This window comes from Corvus kubaryi, unplaced genomic scaffold (genome assembly GCF_017639235.1).
Source record: "Corvus kubaryi isolate FWS band 111438036 unplaced genomic scaffold, C.kubaryi_AGA036_p1.0 37232, whole genome shotgun sequence".
Lineage (NCBI taxonomy): Eukaryota > Metazoa > Chordata > Aves > Passeriformes > Corvidae > Corvus > Corvus kubaryi.
The window spans coordinates 2,391,398-2,414,800 of NW_024581066.1; the positions used below are offsets into that span (position 1 = coordinate 2,391,398).

At 51.2% G+C, this 23,403-nt stretch overlaps 2 protein-coding genes across 4 annotated transcripts in view; one reads left to right on the forward strand and one right to left on the reverse strand.

The window, feature by feature from the left end:
• Window positions 1-5,683, reverse strand: part of RNF8 (ring finger protein 8) — a 21,951-nt gene extending 16,268 nt beyond the window's left edge. Inside the window, exon 1 of the mRNA XM_042022950.1 lies at window positions 5,219-5,683. Within this exon, the coding sequence (XP_041878884.1) occupies window positions 5,219-5,311 (93 nt within the window). The 5' untranslated portion in view covers window positions 5,312-5,683. The remainder of the gene's footprint in view (window positions 1-5,218) is intronic.
• AARS2 (alanyl-tRNA synthetase 2, mitochondrial) overlaps window positions 1-14,790 on the forward strand; it is an 18,647-nt gene extending 3,857 nt beyond the window's left edge. For 2 of the 3 annotated variants that reach the window (XM_042022948.1, XM_042022949.1), the window contains exons 6-22: window positions 285-430; window positions 731-839; window positions 1,142-1,180; window positions 1,837-1,948; window positions 2,858-2,985; window positions 3,730-3,880; window positions 5,683-5,852; window positions 6,830-6,943; window positions 7,336-7,476; window positions 8,106-8,243; window positions 8,649-8,758; window positions 9,843-9,951; window positions 11,459-11,581; window positions 11,923-12,033; window positions 13,560-13,643; window positions 13,783-13,893; window positions 14,269-14,790. In XM_042022948.1, coding sequence (XP_041878882.1) covers window positions 285-430; window positions 731-839; window positions 1,142-1,180; window positions 1,837-1,948; window positions 2,858-2,985; window positions 3,730-3,880; window positions 5,683-5,852; window positions 6,830-6,943; window positions 7,336-7,476; window positions 8,106-8,243; window positions 8,649-8,758; window positions 9,843-9,951; window positions 11,459-11,581; window positions 11,923-12,033; window positions 13,560-13,643; window positions 13,783-13,893; window positions 14,269-14,433 — 2,061 coding nt within the window. In that variant the 3' untranslated portion in view covers window positions 14,434-14,790. Of the gene's footprint in view, window positions 1-284; window positions 431-730; window positions 840-1,141; window positions 1,181-1,836; window positions 1,949-2,857; window positions 2,986-3,729; window positions 3,881-5,682; window positions 5,853-6,829; window positions 6,944-7,335; window positions 7,477-8,105; window positions 8,244-8,648; window positions 8,759-9,842; window positions 9,952-11,458; window positions 11,582-11,922; window positions 12,034-13,559; window positions 13,644-13,782; window positions 13,894-14,268 lie in introns of those variants that run through there. The other variant, XR_006015190.1, reaches the window with a different exon arrangement.
• The last annotated feature ends 8,613 nt before the right edge of the window (window positions 14,791-23,403 follow it).

Below are 23,403 nucleotides of genomic sequence, written 5' to 3' on the forward strand. Positions count from 1 at the left end.
AGAAAAAAGGGAGAATTCCAGGTTGGAAATCCGCTGGAATATTGGCACTGCTGATTCGTTTTTCCTTCAAAGTGTCTTAAATTTCTCAGTGCCAGGGCATTGGCTGATCTGTGTAAGGTACAGAAGTCTTGGTCTGTAGTGGTGTGGAAGGATTTAAGGAGTACATCTTAGGTTCAGAGGTAGTTGAGAAACATGGTGTCAGGCATGGCTTGTTGCCTCTTGCACTGAAACTTCTTCTGCAGCCATTAATTTCTGCTGATCTGTCTCCCTACTTTCTCTTTTAGGGCTGCAGGGCACCCAGATACCAAGGTTTGGTTGGGGATGCTGATGTTGGGCATGTGAACATGGCCTACCGCGTGGTGGCAGATCATGTGCGCACCCTGTGCGTGTGCATCACTGATGGCATCTACCCAGGCTTCTCTGGAGCAGAGTAAGGACAGAAGGAAATGGCATGGGGTGAAGGGAGTTAGGTCTAGGAAGGAATATGAACAGCCAGGGAGGAGGTTCTGGTGCGGGCCCAAGATAGGGAGCGCATGAGCTTTTGGGGAGGCAGGAAGATGAGAGCCGGGAGGGGGTTCCAATCTGCTGACTTCCCCTTGGATGGGTGTAGAGTGTTGGGAGCAGCTGGCCTGTGTTGATAAATCAGACCAGAGGAGCTGGGAGATGCTGGATGTGGGAGCTGGACAGGGATGCTCACAAGGCTGTCTGAGGAATCCTGCCCTGTTTTCAGACTGGTGCTGCGTCGGATCCTGCGCAGGGCTGTACGCTTTTGCTCTGAAGTTCTGCAGGCTCCACCTGGGCTCCTGGCCTCCCTGGTGCCTACTGTAGTGGAAGTGCTGGTGAGTAAAACTGCTGTCTTGGGGAAAAAGGTCATCACACGTCCTATTCAGTCCCATGTCCCTTGTCTGCACACTGTCAGGAGTCAGTCAGGAAGGTGTACCTGATGATGTGCATTCCAGCATTAAAAACCTCTTGTCCCCGTATCACTTGGGAGGGAGGGAGCCTAGTGTCATCAATGGTACAGTCAGCACAAGCATGTGTAAGTGTATGCAAGTAACCTCTATAATGTTTGTGACATGCTGTGAGATCCCCTGAGGAAGATGCTGAGGATGTTATCACTAACTGAGGCTCACTTTCACAGGGAGATGCTTATCCAGAGCTGACGAGGAATGCCAACCAGGTGAGCAATGTGGAATCCCCCCTCTCATTATCTTTGTGAGGCACTGCTCTCAGGGCCAGAAATCAGCTCGCCCTTGGGACTTAGCTGGAGGAGTTTGCATCGCCTCCTCTGTAACCACATTCTCGTGGGTGGGCTGAGATGTGCTGGGCACAAGAAGTATCTGTGGCAGATTTCCATGTGGGAGCTCCACTAGATCCTTACCAGGGACTGCATGTCCTGTGTAAGCTGTTGCTCTAAAAAAGCTCCAGTAGCTTTTTTTGTTGAGTGCAAGTACAGCCTGTCCTTGCCTGCATATTCTTTGTCTAAAGTGGAGTGATGATTTAAGGCTAGTCCCTGCTTGGTTCCACTGACAGCAACTTCTCTGGCTGTTCCAGACATACAGTTGTAATTGGGTCACAGATAAGAATGCCCAATAGGGAACATTTGTCAGCTTAAAGCCTCCCCCACGTGGATGGTCAATATTTCCTTGACAGGAATGGTGACAGGAGGCACAATGACTTTGGCACTGTTCAATAATGCATCAGAGCCATGTTGTGATGGATACTTGCAGAACACAAAGGGCAGTTGATATGCTTTGAGCTGACTGAGCAGGGCTGAGCTGAGCTGGGGAACTCCCTGAAATGTTGTGGCTAACCCTTCTTCTGATCCTTGGGCAGATCAAGGATATCATCAATGAGAACGAGGCCGCGTTTCTGTCCTCCCTGGAGCGTGGGAGGCGAATCATCGAGCGGACAGTGCAGCAGATGGAGCCCTCCACAAATTTCCCAGGTGAGGGTCCCTCCTCTGACAAGCTGCACTTAGAGACAGTTTGCTCCAGGTCCTCACAAGCATGGCAGTCAAAACTGGTTGGTGTCTGTCTCCCCTGCATTTTCTGTGACCGTCTAGCCCCAGACAGAGCAGCAGATGTTCCTTTCTCCAGATTGCAGTTGTTTTCTAGTACTTTGTTCTCACAACAACTAGGCATCAGGCAAGTTAGAAACATGCCCTTGTGTAGATACTGAGAAGGCTAGCAGAGAAAAATTCTCCGCTTTTTACTGTCTCATGTGAAAGTCTCCGTTCTCACGCAAGCTAGCTGTCTGACGGTTTGCTATTTGGTAAACATTTCCAGGTGCAGGGCTGTTGTGAGAACATAGTGGAATTGTTTTTTGGTTCACTGGGAATAATATTTTGAAATGGGTGGTTATACTGCTCAGCCACTCACTTTGGTGGGTGGCTAGCCAAGGGGCCAGTCACGTAATTTCTCTTTTGCGACCCATGCTATAAAAAGATGGGGTTTTGGCATTAAAGGGGTCGGCTTCGACCATACTTCTCTGACCTGAATCTATGTTGTTTTTCACTGTCCCTGTGCGCAACAGCGACACCCTTGCTGTTTTATTGACTGATAACTAGGTCCTTACAACACACAGCTGAGAGGAGTAGCACAAGACCCAACCAGGGCAGCTGCCTGTCTAGATGTGCTGCACTGAATTTTAGCAGGAATGGGGCTGTAGAGCATCCTTAGTACTCAGTCCCATGCAAAAAGAACTGCATGGCTTCTCTTCCCCTTTAACTTTTGCACACAGTACAGGTGGATCCAGTTACCAAAGCACACACTAATTGGTCCCATCCAGACAAATCTTGAGATGCCTTTGCCTTCTGTGTTCACACAGAGTTCTTGTCCTTCTTTTTGTCTTACAGCTGAAGTAGCCTGGTCTCTCTATGGGAGTTTGGGATTCCCTCGGGATCTGATTGACTTGATGCTTGAAGAGAAGGGAATCAGTTTGGATTCAGCTGCTTTTAACGAACTTGCTCTGGAAGATGCAAAGGTAAGAGGGAGACCTGCCTTGTCCGAGTCATTCAAAGCCTTACCTATCTCCTGTGAACATGGAAGCAGGCTCCCTTTCACTGCTGAGGCTCTTTGGAGCACCACAGGACTACATACCTTCTCGCTGAAGGGGAAGTGAGTCTGAAATAGCAGTGTCATCACAATCCTCTTGTTTCTGAATGTGGGACTGAAGTACTGGCTGGCGATTTTTCTTCAGGTATTTTATGATGCTGACTGCTGCTGGAGTGAAGGTTATAAAATACTTCTATAGGTTAGGAGACTCCTCTGTCGGTCATGTAGTCTAACTTCTCACACAAGGTAGAACCAGCTTAGACAGCCCAAGAAGCAAATTATTTGTGAAGAGTTTACAAAATCTCCTTGGTCTCTGTAGTGCTGAAATACTTGCACTGCCCACCAACCACCACCACCCCCCAGTGCAGTAATTGGTTTGAGGCCTTGCTGTCCTGAGCTTTAATGACCTGGGAGCTTCACAGCTACACAGCAAGCTGTGCCAGGAGCAATGTGTTAACAGTTGTGTATGGCCTGGCTCAAGGCTAGCACAAGTGGTATTGAGTGCTTGTGAGGTGTGAAGGGATGGGGTTGGTTAGCAGTAGCCTACATCAGCCTGGATCTGAACAAGCCTTTTCCATGAAGGTGGAAGAAATCATTCCTAGCCTTGTAGCTCCAGTTACGTTTGCTTGCCCCCAGGTATCTCCCATCTAACTGTGCCTTTGCTCTGCTGCAGCGGAAGGCTGGTGGCCCACAGGCAGGACAGCCAGGCAACACAAACACCCAGCTGGATGTGCACTCGCTGGCTCAGCTGCGGAGCAGCAGCGTGCCTGCTACCGACGACTCCCCGAAGTACGCCTACACGCTGGGGCGGCACGGGCACTATGGTGAGTGCCTGGCCTCCTGCAAGGCAAGCTCTGCTGCAGTCCCTCACATGACTGCTTTTGCTGCCTAACCTCATGCATGCACAACGTGTACTTCGTGGTACAAACCTGTCCACCTTGCTGCCGCAGCTTTTCCCTACCGCTGTAGCTCATCCCAAACTAGGTGCTTTTCTTAGTGCTGTTGGTATGTCCCTAGGAAGGCTCTGGGCTGGTAACAAGGCTGAGCTCTGCATTGGCACCACCTGGGTGCAGTGGTGAAACAGGGACTGTTGATTTCTTCCGGAGAAAAGTCTGTCTCCAACAATTAGGCTTCTGGGTGTGTGCGCTCGGGAGAAAGAAGGGTAATTACGCAAAGGGATTATGTAGTTGTGTGAAACCATGCCCCTGCTGTTTCCGTGGCACACCACTAGGTGCCAGCGCAGGCTTTTTGGCATCCAGGGTAACTGAGGTTGCTGGTGCTCTATGGAAGGCATGAAGTTAAGCCACGGGGAGCAAGAGGTGGTGTGGCTGTCACAGACAATTAGAGATGGCTGTGTACAGCCAACTCCCTTTTACCCAGTGTGCCGGTGGCAGCCCACGCTAAGCAGAAAGCGAGGCAATTCAAGCTATATATACTACAGCAAGAGCACAACAGAGGAAAAAAGCCTAGCAGTGACATTGGCTGAAATCTCCAAGCTAGAACTGTCCCACCTTCTCAGCTTCTGAATTATGGAATAATTCAGGTTGAAGGGGATCTCTGGATGTCCAATTTCTTGATAAAAGTAACATCAGTTTCACAGTTGTATCACCTTGCTCAGAGCCTTGTCCATTTAAGTTTTCAGTATCTTCGGGAACAGAGATCTCACAGCCTCTCTGTTCCCTGTTCTTTATCACTCTTAGAGTGTAAAGTTTTTTTTTCTTTACACACAGCCAGAATTTTCTGTACTCTAGATGTAGTCTCCCAAATGCTAAATAGGGATGAATAACCTCTTTCTTTGACCTGCTGGCTATGTTTGTGTTCATACAGCCCAGCAGGCAGGCAGCCTTCCTTGCTGCAAGGGCACCCTGCTGGTTTATGTTCAGCTTGCTCCTGAGAGCCTAAGATTTCTGTCAGTCCATTTCTGTAGACTGCTCAGATACCTCTGTAAAGCAGTCCAGTTCTTCAATGTATCAGCCAGTCCCTGCCAATTAAGTGGGATATGGGTACATCCCATTTTGTCAGGGATAGTCACTAAGGAAGATGTTGAGTGGTGTTGTCCCTTACAGCTACCAAGTAGCTCTACTAGTAGCTGAATATCATTGAACACTGAACTACTGAGCAATTCTCTCTGGGGCCCCCTGCCCAGCCAGTTACACACCCACCTTATGGTCCACTTGTCCATAGGGCCCAAGTTTGGGTTCAAGGATCCTATGGGAGAGCATGTTAGAAGCTTGCTGCATCCAGGAAGGTGACATCCCTGCTGTCCCATATCAACAATGTCTGTCATCTCTTCATAAAAGTCAGGTTTGCCAAGCTTGCAGTGTAGCAAGATGCAGATGTGTCTGTGCCACATTTTCTTCTACCAGGCTCATGTGGAGCCGGATTGGGTGTCCCTGCCTGCTTAGCTGCTACTCAGCAGTTCTGTCATTAGGTAAGTGAGGGGTGAAGTAGTTCTAGTCCTTTGTCCTTTCTACCAGTAGCTGTTCCTCTCCTACCAAGGCAAAGTGCCAGCTTTCAGTATAGCCCGGGTGTTGGCAGGGTTGGCATGGGGAAGTGATCCCTCCTTTCCTGTTGCAATCTGACAGGATGTGTGCACTAATTGCTGCTGTCTTCTTTCCCCTGACAGAGTTCAGTCCATGCCAGGCCACTGTCCTGATGCTGTACAGAGATCAGTCTCTCCAGAAGGAGGTTGGGGCAGGGCAGCGCTGTGGTGTCATCTTGGACAGGACTAACTTCTATGCAGAGCAGGGTGGGCAAGATTCTGACCAAGGCTACATGATACGTTTAGGACAGCAGGTAAGGCCCTTTGCTGCCTAACCCAAGGCTGCTACGGGTTCTGAGGCCAGGCACAATTCCCCAAGTGATGGGTTTACTGTGTTCATTCGCAAGCTGCTGTCTCTTGACAGTTCCCTTGGCATCAAGGTGGGGTGAGGCAGAATCAGCAGTAACTTCACAGAGGTGTACTTGCTGCTCTGGTTGTCTCTCACAGCTCTTTGCATTTCATCTTGCTGAGGAAAACTAAAGTCTTCTCAGGTCTTCCTTCAATGTGCTGCATTCTTGCCAGCTGGGGTTGTAATGCTGAGAGAAGGCAGTCATTGACCACAGAGTCTGTGACTTAAGTAACTTACCTCTGGTCAGTCCTGGACAGCTGCAAGCAGTGCCCAACCTGACATCCAGTGCAAAAACTCATATTCCCCCCAAGAGCATCAGGGAGGACCTCCACTTCTGCAGCATGTTCCTTCAGCCTTGCCAGAGGGAGAGCTTTGACCCTGTCCTGGGAAGTTACATGAGGTGCAGCTTTTTCTCCTTTCCCCATTCCAGCTCTTGATAATCACCCCTGGGCCTTTTTAGCCTTGCAGAATGTGACAGTGCCTTGCTCAGCACTTCCCCCCAAGCCAAAGTGGTGGTCCAGTTTTTGTTTCCATCCCATTGAGGCAGAAATGGTACCTTGGATGCCAGAGACAGATGCCTTGGGAGATGCTGTCCATTTTCTCATGGATGAGCATACTTGCTAAGAAAATTCATCAGCACGGGTGGCATTAGTGCCCCTCCACTGCAAGCTGGCAACCTCAATGTATGTGTGTAGTGAGTGGCTGGGTACATGGAAGGTCTGAGACACTTTGGTTATGTTTGCAGTAAGCTTCTCTCTGCTTTTCCCACCCATCCCTCTCTTTTAGGGATTGGTGGGAATTGTGTTTGGGTCAAGCAGATACATAGCACAGGTATTTGGATCTTCCCTGTGTCCTAACTCATCTTTCTGTCTCTTTTCTCAGGATGTACTCTTCCCTGTAGAGTCAGTTCATCTCTGTGGTGGCTACGTGATCCATGAGGTCACTGCTGTGGAAACCCTGCGTGTTGGTGACCAAGTGCAGCTCTTTGTGGATGAGGTTGATAAGCTAACTGCTCTTAACCTTTTCCTTGTGATGTCCTGAGTAACCCGGGCACAGCAGGTCTTTGTCCATTGTATTCTTGACACTGTTCTTCATTGTAGTGTGCAGTGGGAAGGAGACATCACAACTGACTCTGTAATCTTTGCGAGCCATTGGTCTGTCCAAAAGTATCCAGCCTACCCTTTACTGTTTTTCAAAGATGATCCCATGGAAAAAGAAGTTAGATCTGCCCTGTCATGTAACTCATCTGACAGCTGTGTTACCCGTTGGTTTTCCTCTATCTTCTCCTATCCCCTCACATGCAGCCTTTTCCTTATCTCTTTGTGCCGTGCCCTGCTCCCCTGAGCTGTGGAGAACCAGCACTCCTGCTGACTGGTGTGTGCTTTCAGGCGCAGCGCCTGGCCTGCATGACGAACCACACCGCCACGCACCTGCTGAACTTCGCGCTCCGCCACGTCCTGGGTGACAGCGCCGAGCAGCGGGGCTCCCATGTGACAGCAGAGCGGCTGCGCTTCGACTTTGATGCCAAGGTGACTCTGAAATCCAGTTTCCTAGTTCTCAGCAGTACCACCATTCCAGTACTGCTCTTCTCTCCAGGGATTTTTCCCCTCTTGCCATAATCACTCCTTCAGAGACAAGTCACATTTTATCTGAGTAATGAAGCTTGGTCCTCTGGATGTGACTGCGTCCGCTTTGCGTTGTCCTGGCCCTGAGCAGGGCTTGCTGAGGGGATGAATGGGGGTCAGAAGGGAAAGGACTTAGCAAGGCCAGTGGTCATGGGACTGACACGAAATAGTGTAAAGGGGTCTTTCAGAGATGGTGCTTGGCTGTGGCACATATCTGATGTCAGACATTCAGGCGAGAGCATTTGTGAAGCTTTGGGTCAGGCTGAGTGCTGGCCCTGGTAACCTGTCACTCATTCTAGTATCTCTCTTGAGGGCTTTGGCTGATGCTCTTGCATCAAAAATCCTTATCTGTCATGGGAGGAGAGGGTGGGAGGGCCATGATGTTCACAGTTCCTTTTTACAAGCAGAGAAGATGAGATGCAGGGGAAGAGTGGTGTGCCCAAGCTGAGTCATCTGGTGGCTCTGCCCCAGTTCTCCCTCCTTCGTTCTCTACCTCTCAGGAGCCTTCTCCTGAGTGTGGCTGATTTCCTCAGGGCCATGTGACCGTGGAGCAGCTGCAGCAAGTGGAGCAAGTGGTCCAGGATCTGATCAAAAAAAACGAGGTGGTGCATATGGCTGAAGTGCCCCTCACACTGGCAAGAAGAGTTCGGGGGCTCCGGGCAGTGGATGAGGTATGACAGGATGGCAGCACACATCTTCGTGAGCCTTCTCCTTCAGCAGGAATCAGCTGGGACACGAGATGTTGACACAACATATTTCTGCAAGGGAATTGTCTCCCAAAACTCCTAAGGGAAAATAGGACAGAGATGAGATTCAGGACACTGTGTTGTAGAACATGGAGACTGGTGATGCACAGGCTTTCTGTTTATGCCTGTGGACCAAAAGCCTGTCATGTCACCAATTGTTTCTTCTCCCCATTGGTGGCTGGTTGTGGAGGAGAAGTAGTGCCACCCCTGACTCAGGGGCTGCTCTAGAATAGGGGAAAAATGAGGCAGACACCTGAAGCCATGTAGTCAGTCTGTAAGTGCCCCTGAACAACCATGTTGTTAGCTGCTGATCCCTATCTCCTCTGTCAGGGGTATCCAGATCCAGTGAGGATAGTGTCCCTGGGGGTCCCTGTGGAGAATGTGCTGACCTGTGACTCCAAGGCTGCAATGCAGACCTCTGTGGAGCTCTGCTGTGGGACGTAAGTGACTTTTACTTGCAGCCAGAAGGCATGTTTTTGGGCACTGGTGGCTGAGATAGAAGCATCACTACAAGCTCAACTCCCTGTCACTGTGAAACTAAGTTTCCTCACTGAAAAAATTTTGTGAGGACAGGGCTAGTTACGAAGCTTTGGAAGTTCCAGGATGAGCAAACTTTAATGAAATGCACAGCATTTTTCCTTACTTCATAGTCTGAAAGCAACCTGGAAGCCACAGCACCAGCAGAGTGTGGGAAAGGTGTGTGTGACCTGTCACACCAGGGTTGTGGTGCTTTGCCTTTGGGGTTGTAGGAGGGCTGGGGACCCAGCTGGAGACTCCCATTCAGCTGTGAGAACTTGAGACTGCTCTGATTATTTTAATTAATTATCTTCACCCTCTTCTGCTTTTAGCAGTAATGAGAGTAGAAGAAAAGTTAATCAATCTTAGGGCAGTGCTGACACAAAAAAAAAAGAAGGAACAAACTGGTCTTAGAGCAGACAGAGCTGAAAATGAGCAATTTTCTAGCCGTGAGATCTTGTTGGGAGTAGTGGGACAAGAAACTGCATGGGAGAAGAGATGATCAGTTCTTGTGAAGCTGTCTGGAATGATTACTTGTGGTAACAGAACCCAAGACACTGTAGTTTTCATACCCAGTGTTGAATGAACAAGAAGAAAAAGGGAGGTTGTCAGTGTCCTGAGACTGCACAACTATCCTTTGTCTGGAGTCTACTGGCCGGGCTGTGAGCTGGCCTGACAAAAAAGTGGTGGAGTAGCAGCTGAGTAGAAGAGAAAAATGCCAATTCATCTCACTGCTGAAGGAGAGGAAAGGAGGACAAAACTTGGCTGCACCATTTGACTGGAGCCTGCTGGGCAGGTAGCACAGAGGTTCCTCTGGAGTAGCTTCAACCCTGCTATCTCTTGCCTAACAGGGTACCATCAGGATTTTAGGGATGGGAAAAGAGTCAAGGTATTGGGATTAGGAAAGAGCTGGTGGACTTTAGAGTTTTCTAAAAACAAAGCAAACTTCCTGATTTCTGTTTGTGAAGAACAATGTGCTTTCTTTCCTATTCTCCGCTGACTTTTTAGGCACCTTCTCCGAACAGGATCTGTGGAAGATCTGGCCATCATCAGCGAGCGCCAGCTTGTCAGAGGGATTAGCCGTGTCATTGCAGTGACAGGGGGACAAGCCAAAGAGGTAAGAAAGAGGGAACTGAGATTTCTGCCCATGTCAAGGCAATGCCAGAAAGACCAAACTTTGTAGGTTCCTCATAGACAATTAGCTCCAACTGCTTTGGTTGGAGCCTCCCTGCTGTGCCTCATCTGGCTTCCTGCTTCACCCTTAGACTCAGCTCTGCTACTGAACCTCACTATTCACCTCCTTTCCCTCCCATCCTAGTTCTCTGTCTCCTTGACCTTCATTTCTCCCTTCAGACCCTCTTTTGCAAGATAAAAACTTGGCACAAAATATCAGGAAGCCTCTGGTCTATAAATTTCAATCCCCCAGTAGGTATTTAAAGGTGTAATTCTTTGTGCATTGATTTCACCTCCTGCCTATCACAGCTGGATTTGCACTTGATGATTACAGGGCTTTGGCCTCATTCTTACAGCCCTTTTGCTTCCTTTCTTTAGTCCTTCTCCTGCTAAACTGTGATTCTGGTCTGGCTGGGTGTGTATAAAAAGTAAGCAACCTACTATTGAGTTTGTGAGATCACTCTGTCCTTTGAGTATTTGGAAGTGTCAGGTGCCCCGTAAGCCTTCGCTCTTCCTTTAAGGCTGCTGTCAGAGGAGAGTGACTCATAGTCAGTGGAATTGGGAACACTGAAGGCAAAGCCCACCCCTGCAAATCTGTTACTTTTTGGCTGGCCGTCCCCTGTGCATCTGTGTCCCAGAGAAGCTTTTCTTCATGCAGAAGAACAAAAAGCTGCAGGGCACATCTGCATGCTTTGCTGGAAGTGCTGACCTGGAGAGCCCTCGAGAGGAGCTCTGTGCAAGTGTTACTGAGACAAGGGAGGCTGCAGGCATGAGAGAATTACTTGAAATAAGGGTTGTGTATCCTAGCTAGGCAGAGCAGTCCTCTGCTGTCCTGCTCTAAAATCTCACAGGACCATCCTGGGCACAGACATCTGGCAGGGAGGAAATGCTCCAAACCATAAGGATTGGCACTGGTGAAAAAGGCTTGTAATAGCTTTTTAAAAACTTATTAATAGTAGCATTGTTGGTGAAAACAGTAACAAATATACCAGGATACCTAAACTCAGGAAATATGCTTGAACAGCTGATGAGGTTTCTTTCAGCTTTAGTGTTTCTCTTGTTTCTTCAGTCACTTGTTTCAAGATTGCATTTGCTAATGAAAAAAGCTCTAAGATGCTCCACAGAGCTCCCCAGTTTTTCCTCAGTGAAATCCTGATGATTTTGGTGCAAATTTTTAAGGAAACATGAATTTTGACCGTAAATACCACATAAAGCTCGACAGCTTGGTCCTCGTGAGTGTGACTATCTAGTGCTGGTTGCAAATCTAGAGAGGAATGTTGTATTTCAGAGTCTTGTGGGAACAGTCATTCCTAAACCATCTGTAAGTGTCTTCTTACTGGATTCTGAGCAGCATTTCAGTGCTCATGACTCTGCTGTCTCCCCCCTTTCTCCATCCCTGTGGATTGTCTCTGTTGCTGCATTTGAAGCATGCATTCCTTCCATCTCTGCAGGCCCGGGAAGTAGGCCAGTGCTTGGCTATGGAAGTGGATTCTGTCTCTCTACGAATGCAGCAGAGGATCACCTCTATTCCTGAGATGCAGAACCTCTCCAAAGAAGTGGGCCAGTTGACCCAAGTAAGATTACAGTCCTATATAGAAAGAGTCCAGTATGGGCTTTATCCACTTGAGACACTTTTTCCCTACCAGGTTCACATCTTACCATGGTCAATAGCAAGGGCAAGTTGCTCACTGCTGTTGCTTCTTTGGTCATAAGGATTTTTGCCAGTGTCCAGGTGTCTGTGTTGCAGATGGCGAGCTGAAAAGAGAAAGCTGCTCACCACAGTGACTGGCTGCCCTGATCACATGGGTTAAAGCAGGGTCTGTGAAGAGGCCATGCTCCAGCCTGACCTCCCAGAGAACTAGCACTCTATGTCTAGGTACAGTTTAATGTTCTTACAGAGCAATTTGTCTTGCAGGTGGTGGCCAGCACTGTAATGCCCCAGTGGCAAAGAAAAGAACTACAGACCATCCTGAAAGCACTGCAGCGAACGGCCAACACAGCTATCAAAAAACTGGAGCTGCAGCAGGTACTGAGGCAGCAGCACGCTGACTTGCAGCCAGCTGATAGCACACACCAGGGCACCTGGTGTCTCTGTCACACTTCACAGCCACTCAGTTACTAGGGTCTCATTAGAAGGCTGAAGAAAGCCCATACAGTCACACACAGTGCAACACAAGCCCTGTGTTGGGTTGATTTCACTGGCATTATCCAGGGCCATTGTTTAAAATGCAGAGAATGAGTGGCTGGGCTTTTAGCACCTGCAGAATTTCCGTGTCTTCCTGCCTGTGAGAACAGAGACCTACCCATACAAGCATTTTTGGCCAATACCAGTAGGCAGATGGGCATCACCTCCTTGTTTAGGCATGGAGAGGATGAGATGGTCCTCACAGTGGGCTTACCAAAGTTATACAGTCAGACAGTGACGGGACAGAATCTTTCCTTCAGCTACATGGATTTTGCTGTGCTTCCCGCATGTGTCTGTGTTCTGCCAATTTACATGAAAAGAGATTAGAAATGCTTATTGGTAACTTAGAGATCTCAGGAAGAACTATCCCTTTCTTAAAGTAGGAGCATCTTGCCACAGAAGCCTTCCAGAGACATGTGGCACTGTATAGGTCCAGGAAAGAGGCTGGGGACTGAATGAATCACTCTCTATTCCACTTTTGACAGAGGTTCATCTCTGCTTGCATTTGGGGAAGGAGGGCTGTACAGGTGTCCACATGGAGATTTCAGTCCGCCAGTCTTACTTTGACTTCTGCTATCAAACATCTCCCATCTGTCCCACAGAGCAGCGCTTGGCATTCCTTTTGTGTGTATATTGCATGCATATATCCCCATCTAACGCAGTTCTTGTGCTCGAGGCACGAGCTCTGGCGTGCCCCCAGTCAGAGAGAGTCCAGCTGCGTTCTTCTGTGCGTCGCTGAAGCGACTTTGGCATCAGGATGGGTGCTGCTGGCTGGGCTGGCTAGCTGGCTTCTCGGCAGAGGGAACACGGCAGGAGCCGATGGGACCGGCTCACGTTAGCTCGGAGACAGAGGAAGAGAGAGGCTGTTCTGGTCTGGCTCCTAACAGGTTTATTGTCAGAAGTTTCACAACCCGAACAAGCTCGGAAGGGATGGAATGCTATGGGATCCTCCCCCGAGGCTTGTGCTCAGTTTTATAGGGAATTTGAAAACCGCGGTGAAAGGGGAAAACAACCAATGAGTTACAGGCCAGGGGGAGGATACAATTTAACAAGAACCACTGGCGTAAACCGAGAGGCGGGAGTTCTAACAGAGAACCAGTGAACAACCGAGTAACCGGGAATTTTCCCGAACCGGGGGAGGCGGCTTGGACCCGGGCACCGCCCAGGGGGTGCAGCTTAGGCTTCTGAGCCGCCCATCGACCCACCTTCTGAGTCTGCCTCTTCGGGAAACTCGGTCCGGGGGATGGGCTGGGATTGATTGGCATCACGCTGCCCCAGCCCCACAGTGGGGGGGGGTCACCGCAACACCCATCCAGCCCCCCCCGTGCCACCTGTAGCCCTTCAAAGTGCTGTTTTTCTCCCTCCAGGCTGAGAAGAAGGCGCAAATCTTGCTAGCAAAATACTGCAACCAGCCTGTCATCATTGATACTGTCCCAGCTGATTCCCTCTCTGTGAGTGATCCACATTCTTTGTTGGCCCAGCAATACCTCAGGTGCTGCAAACAGCAAGAGGGAATTGCTGGGCACATTTGCTGCTGGATGCTAGTCTCCTTTGCTGTTGCCTGACCTGTCTTCTCCCTGCCTCTCTTAGATCCTAATGAAAGTAGTGAACCAGCTGTGTCACAAGTCTCCTGGCACATCAGTGCTGCTGCTCAGCCCTCAGGCTTCGGGTGAGGTGCTCTGTGCCTGTCAGGTGTCCAAGGTAAGCAGAACCCTGGTAGAGACAAGGGGAACCTGCCTGCCAAGGGGGCTGGACCCGCTGCTCAGCAGGTCCTGCTTGAGGCTTTTCCTGGGGCTTTGTCCAGTGTTGGTGGTTAATCACACAGGGGCAGAACCTGAGATGACTGTAGCAGGACCAAATGTGCTTTCAGTCTCTGCTGGGCACGGATATCCCTGGATCCTCCAGGCTGTGTTTTCCCAGGGGCAAAGTACAGCATTAACATGTAAGCTCAGCCTTTATGGTCCTCACAGTCATGACTGCCTCAGGCTGCGTGAGGAGAGGGTGCTGTTACCTTTCTTTATTCATAGACTGCAAATAATGCACAGTACAAATAAATTGTCTGTGTCTCTTCCCCAGAACTGCCTCCCCACGTTCTCTGCTGCTGACTGGGCCGTGGCTGTCTGTACGCAGATGGAAGGGAAGGCAGGAGGCTCTCCCATCGTTGCTAAGGGCAGTGGAAATGCCAAAGGCATGCAGGGAGCCCTGACTACTGCACTGGAGTTCGCTCAGAGCAAACTGTGATGCTTTAGTGCCAGGACAGCTGTATGCACCCAGCTGGACACTCGATACCAAGCATATACTCTGCCCCTCTGAAAGGATTAGCAGCTGAACATTGCTGCAACCACTGCTTTGGAGCACTTGACTTCTGACCGTCCAGGATCAGCAGAGACCCCACTGACAGAATGATACTGCTTGTTCCCAGCACAAGCACATGGGGATGGAGCCTTGGAAAGCACTAGTTGCAACAGCGCATCCTGCTTCTTGTGGAACAGCGCAAGTCTTGCCACAGGATCAGCACTGAGATTTTGTGAGAACATGGGGAGCTGGCACAGTGTTATCCTAAAGCCATTAAAGGGTAGAGAGTATCCATTCACCTGATGTTTCTTGTTAGCTGCACCTTTTTTTTTCTGCTCTGCCAGAGGGGTTCATTCTGCCCCTGCAGCAGAAGTCAGCACATACTCTTGTCTAAGCAGTTCCGTCCTACTGCAGAACTCAGGGCACCCCTCTGATTAAAAATGCTACTCTAATTTAGAAATGGAAAGAGAAATCCCACCTTGCTTGTGGGCTCAGGCTTGTTAGGCTATGCAATGGGTAGTGCTGAAGCCAGTCCTTAGCACGGAGGGAACAAAATTGTCGCCCTCTCCACCTCTTTGCTTTGGATGAATGTTCTTATTTCAGTTTCTTCCTGCCACTCCCTTGTAAGTCCTTTCTTCTGGCTTCTTACCAGCTCCTACCTAAAAACCAACAACTGATCTTACGAGTTGTGAGAATGGGAACTGTTGCTGTGTTGCAGCATGGAAGTGCCTGCAGCAGGACGCTTTGTCTTGAGGTGAGCAGGTCTCATAAACTGGTTATTCTTCACAAGCAGTGGTGGACCCAGTAAATTCAATTCACAAAGACATTTCAGACTTCAGTGTTAGAGTGATGGTCAGAGCTCCTGGCTAAAGCATCATTATTTCAGATACAGTATTGACCTAAATAGAGATCACAAATCTTAGCTGAGGCAAAAGTGCAACGGTATAGTAATACAAGCAGGTTTTCACCCTGTGAGCAGCAACAGCAGCCTGACACAGATGAATTCCACCAGCAGGTAGGGTTGCCTGTCACTGTGAAGGGAGGTGGAGGACCAGTAGCTGCCTGCTTTTAGAGAGAGAGAGGGAGGAGGGCAAGAAGCACAGTGATGCTGATGGATGGGTAGCAGGAAATGGCTGTCACACAGATAGAGATTAGTGAAGAGGAGGTAGTGGGGAATGGCCATGTCCGAATGAGAGGCTTCCCGCTTAACTGTCTGCCTGAGGGAGGGTGAACAGCTGCTGTGAGCAGAGCCTCATTTCCCTTCTCTTCAGTGAACAGCTTACCTCAGGGGAAAAAGGAACGTGGACTTTGCGGGGCATCCTTAGCAGAGAAGGGGTTTTCTTCAATATCTCAGTGGTTGTCCAGCCCAAAATCTCATATGTGGTCCCTATGGCTTAATGTGGCTCCTACTCATCTTTGCCAAGTGCCAGCAGCTGGTTTTGCATTGGAAAGTGCCAGATACAAGTGTGAGGGCTCAAAGGCAGAAGGAATGTGGAGCCTTTAGGGGCTGGTGGTGCTCCCAACTGTCCTCCCCTTCTCCCCCAAATCACTGACAGCTACAGCAAGAGTGCAGACCTTAAGCCTTTGGATCAGTAAATGCTGCTTCCAGACAGGAAGCTTAAAGCAGGGCTTATTGCAAAGGGATCTGTGAGCCAAGGTCTCAGGGCATCTGCCCCTGCTGCCAAGAGTTCAGCCATTAGAGGGGTGCATAGGCCCCTTTCTTTCATCACTGCAAGTGGGGCAGGTTGCTGCTCATCCCAGAGCCTGCCTGCATTCCACTGTGGCAGAGCAGCTTGGTGTCTTCTCAAATTTCTTTCCATTTCTGGATGCAGTGGTGCTACTGGTGCTCTTAACATCCCTGCATCTGAGCACTGGGCAGAGCTGGAACACCTAGCCCAGTGCTTTGGGTCCCTTGTGACAAGGCTGGTAGGGTGCTGGAGAGGGTGTGTGGAGTCCCAGAGGATGGCTCATGCCATCAGCTGAAAGCAGCATCGGTGCCCGGTGTTGCACAGTTCCTGTGTTTGACTCAGGCCACAGCAGCACCAGGAGGGGGTGGGAAAGGGCACTCTGTGTTACTGGGAAAGCGCTTTCCCCGCGTGCTGTTGTGTTACTGTATTAATAGCTGCTACAGGAGATGATGTCTCCTCTAGGTGTTGGAGAGTAGGTGTGAGGAGGAGGAGAGGAATGCTGGCTTGAGCTGCTCCTGCATGATGCTCCAAAAGCAGAGCCTGAGCTTGCCAGCAGCAGCCTTGTGGAATTAACTCACTTTGGCTTGATTGTTAGCTTAAAAGCCACTGACCTCATAGACTTTTGCCCAACCCCTTAAGGGGCAGAGGTCTGGGTGCTGCCCTTACTGAGCCCCTGACATCACTCTCCTGGAAGGCCAAGGGCTGCTGCTGGAGGTGCCACAGAGCGGTGGCTCTTAGAGCTGTTGGAAGGAGATCCATGTCCACTGTGGGAGCTGCTGAGCTCTCAGCACTGTGTGGTGAGTGAGCAGCAAAGACCTGATGCCTTGGCACTCCAGGTCTGTTTGTCCCCTCCTGTGTTCCATGGGAAAATGACTCTCTGTTCCCAGGGTATTTGCAGCAGCCTCAGCACCTAACACACCCAGGGCTGCTGCATCCTCTGCACCACCTTCCTATAAACCTTAAAAACCACCTGGTCCGTAAGCAGGGATGCAGCTGCTGCAATGGTGCTCTTCTGCCTCAGCTGGGGCAGTCTTGGGAACCCAATTTTCTTCCTCCTCTTTTGCTGCTCTTGGCTTTTATAGACATGAAATTTAGTATTTCCCGTATCCTTTCTGAGCTTGCAAGAATCAATGACATCACAGCATAACCAAATCCTGATTCTGTAAGTCCAGTAGCACTAAAACTGCTCTGGAATTGAAGGAGAAAATGGATCTTACCCTACCAAAGAGTGATTCTGTGGAGGCATCCGTGGTGCCCATATCATCTCAGGCTGGTAAAGTGGGTCGCTGCAGTAGAAACGCTGGCGTTTGTGCTGCAGCCGTGCCAGGCTGCTGCTGATCCTAGGAAAGGCCATTTCCTGTCGTTCTCCCGGTGAAGTCCCAGTGTGCAGACTTACATCCCATCCTCCTCTTTCCCTGCTGCAGGAGGACAAGACATTCACATCCTGTGCTGCAGCTGCAGGAGCTGCCACATTTGTGTCTGGTGTGCCCTGTATGTCAGCAGCAGGGCAGGCAATGCTCAGCTGGGAAGGCTTCAGGAAGTGAAACAAGTTTGAAATAGAGTTCTCTGGCCAAAATTGCAGCCTGCATTCCCTTACAAACATCAAAGAGCTAAGGTGCAAGCAGCATCCTGGGCATACATTTGCACCTCCAAACACAATGCACACAGAAGGGACAGCAGGAAGTGGGAAACTAATTAAAAGATGATGGGGTTTTTGCTGTGAGCGTGTGCTGTCAGGTTGGCAACACCTTCATAAGGCCAGATGGACCCCGAGGTCCCTTAAGGGCACCTGCAATGCAAGGGCTTGCCAGCCTCAACCCCAAGCAACTACCTGACATTGGCAAAAGGGGAGCAGAAAGTACTTGCACGTCTCTTCTCATGCACTTGGTCCAGGAGCTTCATTCTCAGTAGCCTGGGCTGAAGAGTGGGAGGTTGGCGCACAGTGTCTGGGAGAAGCCCAGCTCTCTCTAGGCACCTCTGCCACCCCAAGCCCTGGGACAAGCTGCTTGTCCCAAGGGCCTTGACATGCTGCACCTTGGGTGCCATAGGACTCCCTTCAGGAAGGTCCTGGGATTGTGGTGGTAGTATCAGGGCTGAGCCATGTTAACAGCTTGCTGAGCCACGGGCTCAAAAGCTGTGGGGCTTGGTCCCTCACAGCTGGAGCTGAGCCGTCTCCCAGAGACACCAAACGTAATGTAGCGTGTCCAAGCTGAGCCCTGCAGGGAGAGAGAGCACTGCAGGGGCAGGGAACCAGAGGTGACCTTTAAAGGCTCTTCCCAACCCAAACTGTTCTATGATTCTGTGATTCTGCCTGCGTAGTGGTAGTGTGCACTGAGCTGGTCACATCCCACATGTACACGTGTAATCCAGGAAGCCGCACATCCACGTATCTGTGGGATTCTGGGTTATGTTTGCAGGCTCTCACCCTCACGCTGCCCTGCACTGTGAGCTCCCTGCTCCTGCAGCAGCCAGCACCCACTCGTGGGCAGCTCCTGCACAGCACACACGAGGCTGCAGAGGGGAGCCATGGACTTGGCACCCACGGTGAGGCGAGAGTTCCCATCCCTTGGGAGCAGCTCAGGGCTACGTAGAGCTGGTGCTGCGGCTCACCTTCCACATCCCAGATGCTTGGGAAAGGAGGGAATGGCTCTGTGCTAGAGGAATTCAGCTGTGGGACAGGCACCATGGGCTGGGCAGGGACAGGCCCATGGCTGAATCACCCCTCCAACCCTGGGTCCCCAGCTTCTGGGGAGCATTTTTGGGGAGAAGGAAGTTTCCACTGCAGGAGAACGCTGTCCACAGCCACATGCTGAGTGCCCAAGGAGGCAGGAGAGGCATTTCCTGGGGAATCCCAGTAGCCCGCCTTTGCAGCGTGCCCTTCACGGCCAGCTGGTTCCCTGCATGAGAGCACTGGCACTTTGCATTCAGCTCCTCAGCCTGGATTGCAGCTGGCGTTTCCATGCCACTTGCAGGGAGGCGTGACTTGCTCAGCTGCATCCCAAACCTCCTCTCTCCTCCAGAAAGCACCAGGTAAACCCCCAGGGCTGGGAGAATGCTTCTGCTTCCCCCTACATCTGCTCCCCATCACCACCCTAACTGTTGTCAGGAGCACCCTGCTACTGAGCCCGCCCTCCTGACAGGGAGCAGCCCATTTCCATCGAGGCCTCAATTTTGATTTATTGATGTCATTCTGCGTCACTGGAGGGTGGCTGCGGGGTCCCAGGGTGTCAGCACAGAGGGAATGCAGAGAGGCTGCCATGGTATTACCCAGTCTGCATCCAGAGAGCCACGTGCTGGTGCATCTCCCGTGCACTGCAGAGCTGCTCATCCTGCAGGTGTGCAACCATGGCAGGCCCCAGTGGAAAGATGAGCAAAGCTATACCCAAAGCTATACCCACAACCCACCCCAGGCACTGGGGTGCTGCTGCCCACCACATGTAATGGCTCCCTTGAGACTGGGTGGGGGGTGGAAGGTGACCCTGTAAGGTCTGCTGTGGTGTAGACTAGAAGGAGCTCCATTGTGCCTGAGTCCCTATTGCACCCAGTGCCTGTGTGTTCACTTTTGTAAGCTGGGGAGTTTCTGGAGTTGTGAAGCCCTACCATACAGTCACTTAAAACTCCCATGGGGGCTGTCAGTCTCAAAGTACTGCTGTAATTCCAGTCCAAAATCCTAACCCAAAACCCCTCCTGTGTTTTCAGCTGGCTGTGGGATCCCTATCCCAGAACTATTGCCATCAGATGGTCTGGTTTTTCTGGGACACTCCACCCTGAGCCTGCTGCAAAAGTCCCTGAGGCTATGCAGACACTGGGTTACTATTCCAGTCCCCAACCAAGATCCCTGCATCTCCTTCTAGTCCCTGCCCAGCCTCATGTCACGCACTTTCCTCTTGCTTTGCATCAGAGGTTGCCTGGGCTTGAGCTCCAGGAACAGGAAGATAAATCTGAGCCTACGTAGACCTTCTTTTCACATGGTGAAAAATTATTTACACTCGGGTTGGGATTTGCTGCTCTACTAATTTTGTTGTCTCCTCGTTTGCCTGTTTGTCCCACATTCCACACAGTGTTTCCTCCCTTCCTCCCTCCCCCTTCTTTCTCTCACTGCTGTCTTTCCTCTCTCCTCCTCCTGGCTGGCCAGGTTAGGCAGGTGCAAGAAGAAGACACCCAAGGAAGATAATCCACCGACTCAAATATCACTGAGTTTCACAGAAAAAAGGGGAAACAGAGGCAAAACTAAATGACCTTTAAAACAAGCAAGTTCTCAGGTTCCCTCCCCCACCCAGAAGTGGCTTCTCTGCTCTGTTATAACCTTCTCCTCCCTGTCCCAGCATTTATTTATAAGCACCATCAATAATTAAGAAGCTGCCTGCCTGCCTGCTTGTTTCAGCTGCAGTGTTGACAGAGGCATTTCTGACATTTCCTGGCTCAGCCTGGCTGCTTTGCTCACTTGGGCTTTTAATTTTCTTCCCCTGCCTTGTTAAAAGCACAGGAATCACCCACCTGGAACAGACCGGACATCCAGAGAGCCAGGAGAGTTTCCTGCTGGAGCTGCTTGCCCCAAGAGTGACCCAAGAGTTGCTGGCTTTCACAGCACTGCAGCAGCAGGATGAGCTGGGATGTCTGGGGTGTCCCCACCGTGGGCACCACCACTCCCTGCCAGAGGGAGGGTCTGGGAGAAGAGACCCCCCTGTCCACATCTGAGGGCCATGGAGCTCGCACACTGGCATTTCTTTGTTGAAAAGACAGCAAGTGAGGGCTCTGCAGCTGGGGTTCCTGCCCCTGGGGGAGCAGCATCACCCCGGGCACTCAGCCAGGGAGATGGAAGAAGAAGAGACCCACCAAGCAGTGCAGCCAAAAACCACAGCTGAGCAGGATGAGTTGGCCCTAGCAGGCAGAGCCACAGGCCTTGCAGTAGAGGGGGACAGCTGGACTTAGAAGCAGGGATGGAAAGGAGGGAGGAAGCACCACAAGGCATAACCCAGGGACAGACGAGGCACAGAGGCAGCAGCTGGGCTTGGCACATTGCTGGCACTGCAGAAGTCCTTGGGAACACTCCAGGTTGTTCCTTGTGGGTTCAAAAGCACCCTGCAGGCATCAGGCAATCTCTGACCCCTGAACAAATCCTCAGATGTAGGGTTTCCAGACAGCCTGGTTCAGCAGCTGCAGGCACAGCCTGCAGCATGTCAGCCCAGCTCCTTTGCCAGTGTAATCCGGATGCAGCGATGGGGCACAAGAGGGAAGCGCAGTGATTCTCCCTGAGCTGCCCTGCAGTGCTGCTGGACACGGCAGAGACTTTCAGGGAAGCAGTGGCAGAGAGTTGGAGCAGGGGGCATCTGGCAGCGGGCACCCAGCTCCCCACAGCACACAGCAAGATGCTTTGGGGCCCTGCTCCACCAGCCTCGCCCTGAAAGGGAACACCAAGGGGACTGTGGCTCTGCCATGGCCCCCAGCCCCTGCAGTGAGGCCAGGGAGTGCCCGGGAGCTGGGTGCAGCAGCAGGAAGCAGATCTGTCACAGAGCATGGCTCTGGAGGGACAGTGATGGCAGCTGGCAGCTCCACAGCTCCACCGGTGCTGGGCTCCGCTGGGTTGGGAAGAGGGCACCAAAGGACAGTGCCGACTTAGCAGCCCTTGGCTGTCCTATCCCATCAGCGTCCAGCTCCCACCACAGCGACCGCCCCGACATTGTTCTCGCTGTGATGGAGTGAACAGGGCCCCCTCCTGCTCCTGCAAGTTGCCCTACACCAGGCCCTGCAGTTCCTGATACAAGATACATGGAGCTGCTCCTGGGGCACACCAAGGCTCTGAGAGATGGAAAATGTGCCTCCTTCCCCAGGTGCCCCCACCTCCCCAGCCCACGCAGCCCAGCTGATCCCCTTCCCACTCCTCTCCTTCTGTGGGTCAGGATCCAGGGAGCATCCCCAGCTCCAAGGGAAGGGGTCTCTACCTGTGAGGCATGTTGGTTGTCTCTCTGCACGGGATATCACAGCCAAGCTGGCCTTGGAGGTAAATAAGGCAAGCAGGGATGTTGCCCTCATTTCAAATATAACCAGGACCGTAGACCTCTGAGCTGCTTTCTGGTGGCCACACAATGGAAGGTGGCTGCACTGCCTGCCCTGGGGTTTTCATGTGCACTGCCTGTGCTGTAGGACCCGATCCTTCTTCACATCCCTCTAGAGCACCTACAGGCTCACAAGCACTTGGATTTATCTAAATACAGCACAAAAAGGAAAGGTGGAAATTGGGGTAGGGAAGGGAATGACACAGAGTCACAAGTTAAAATGCAAATCATGGACCATCCTGTGGAAAAAAGGGACCATGCAAAACCAATGGATCATCTCCATGAGAGTGCTGGGAAACAGCCTCCCACTAACTCTCATCCCCAGCCTGGTAAGGGAAAAGCTTCACACCTGCTCTGAATGTCGTGAAGTCTGCAACAAGCCCAGACAGGAATAGAACTCACTAACTAGAAGCTTTCCCTCCTCCAATCAAATATGCAGCCAGCTCTCCTCTCCCGCATGGCACCCCAGCCTGGCTCACGCGCCCACTGCCAGGTTTGTCGAGTGCTGATGCCTCCATGTCACAGAGCCCTGCAGCCAGCAGCCATGTGGACAGGGCAGGGCAGAATGTGACCAGCACAACTGAGGGAAGCTGGCCACAGCAAGGACACAACAGCACCCCATCCACCAGGAATTGAGGAGGAGGGCTAGCAACATCTTGGCGTTTCTGTATTAACTACCTCCCTCATGACCTGCCCTCTTGCAGCATGATGCATCTCATATCTTCCGTGCATGTCTCCTCCTGGACTCTGCTAAGGGATGTGTCTTCCACATCCCCTCCGAGGAGCTGAGCGACAGCAACCTGGCAGCGAGGAGACACATGCTCCAGGGACAGGACCTGTGGGGATTGCTGTGACACAGTAGTGACAGCAGAGACCCTAGAGCCCAGGCATTGCTAATGGAGATGCCCATCCCTGAGTATCAAGAAGAACCAGGAAAAAGTGCCAGAGTCCCTCCAGGAAAGGAGGGATTACTCAAGGGGCCAGCCAGTTCTGAGCCAAAAGCAGCAGACACTGTGCTAATGCAGCTATCTGAAGCAGAAAGGCTGGGAATATCTGAGCACATCCTTCCCAAGTTCCTTTTGCTGTCCAAACACAGCCCCATGCTCCCAGCAGAGCTCACAAACAGGGTGTTTCTGCTGCCCACAGCCTCTGTGACCCACTTTCTGGTAGGA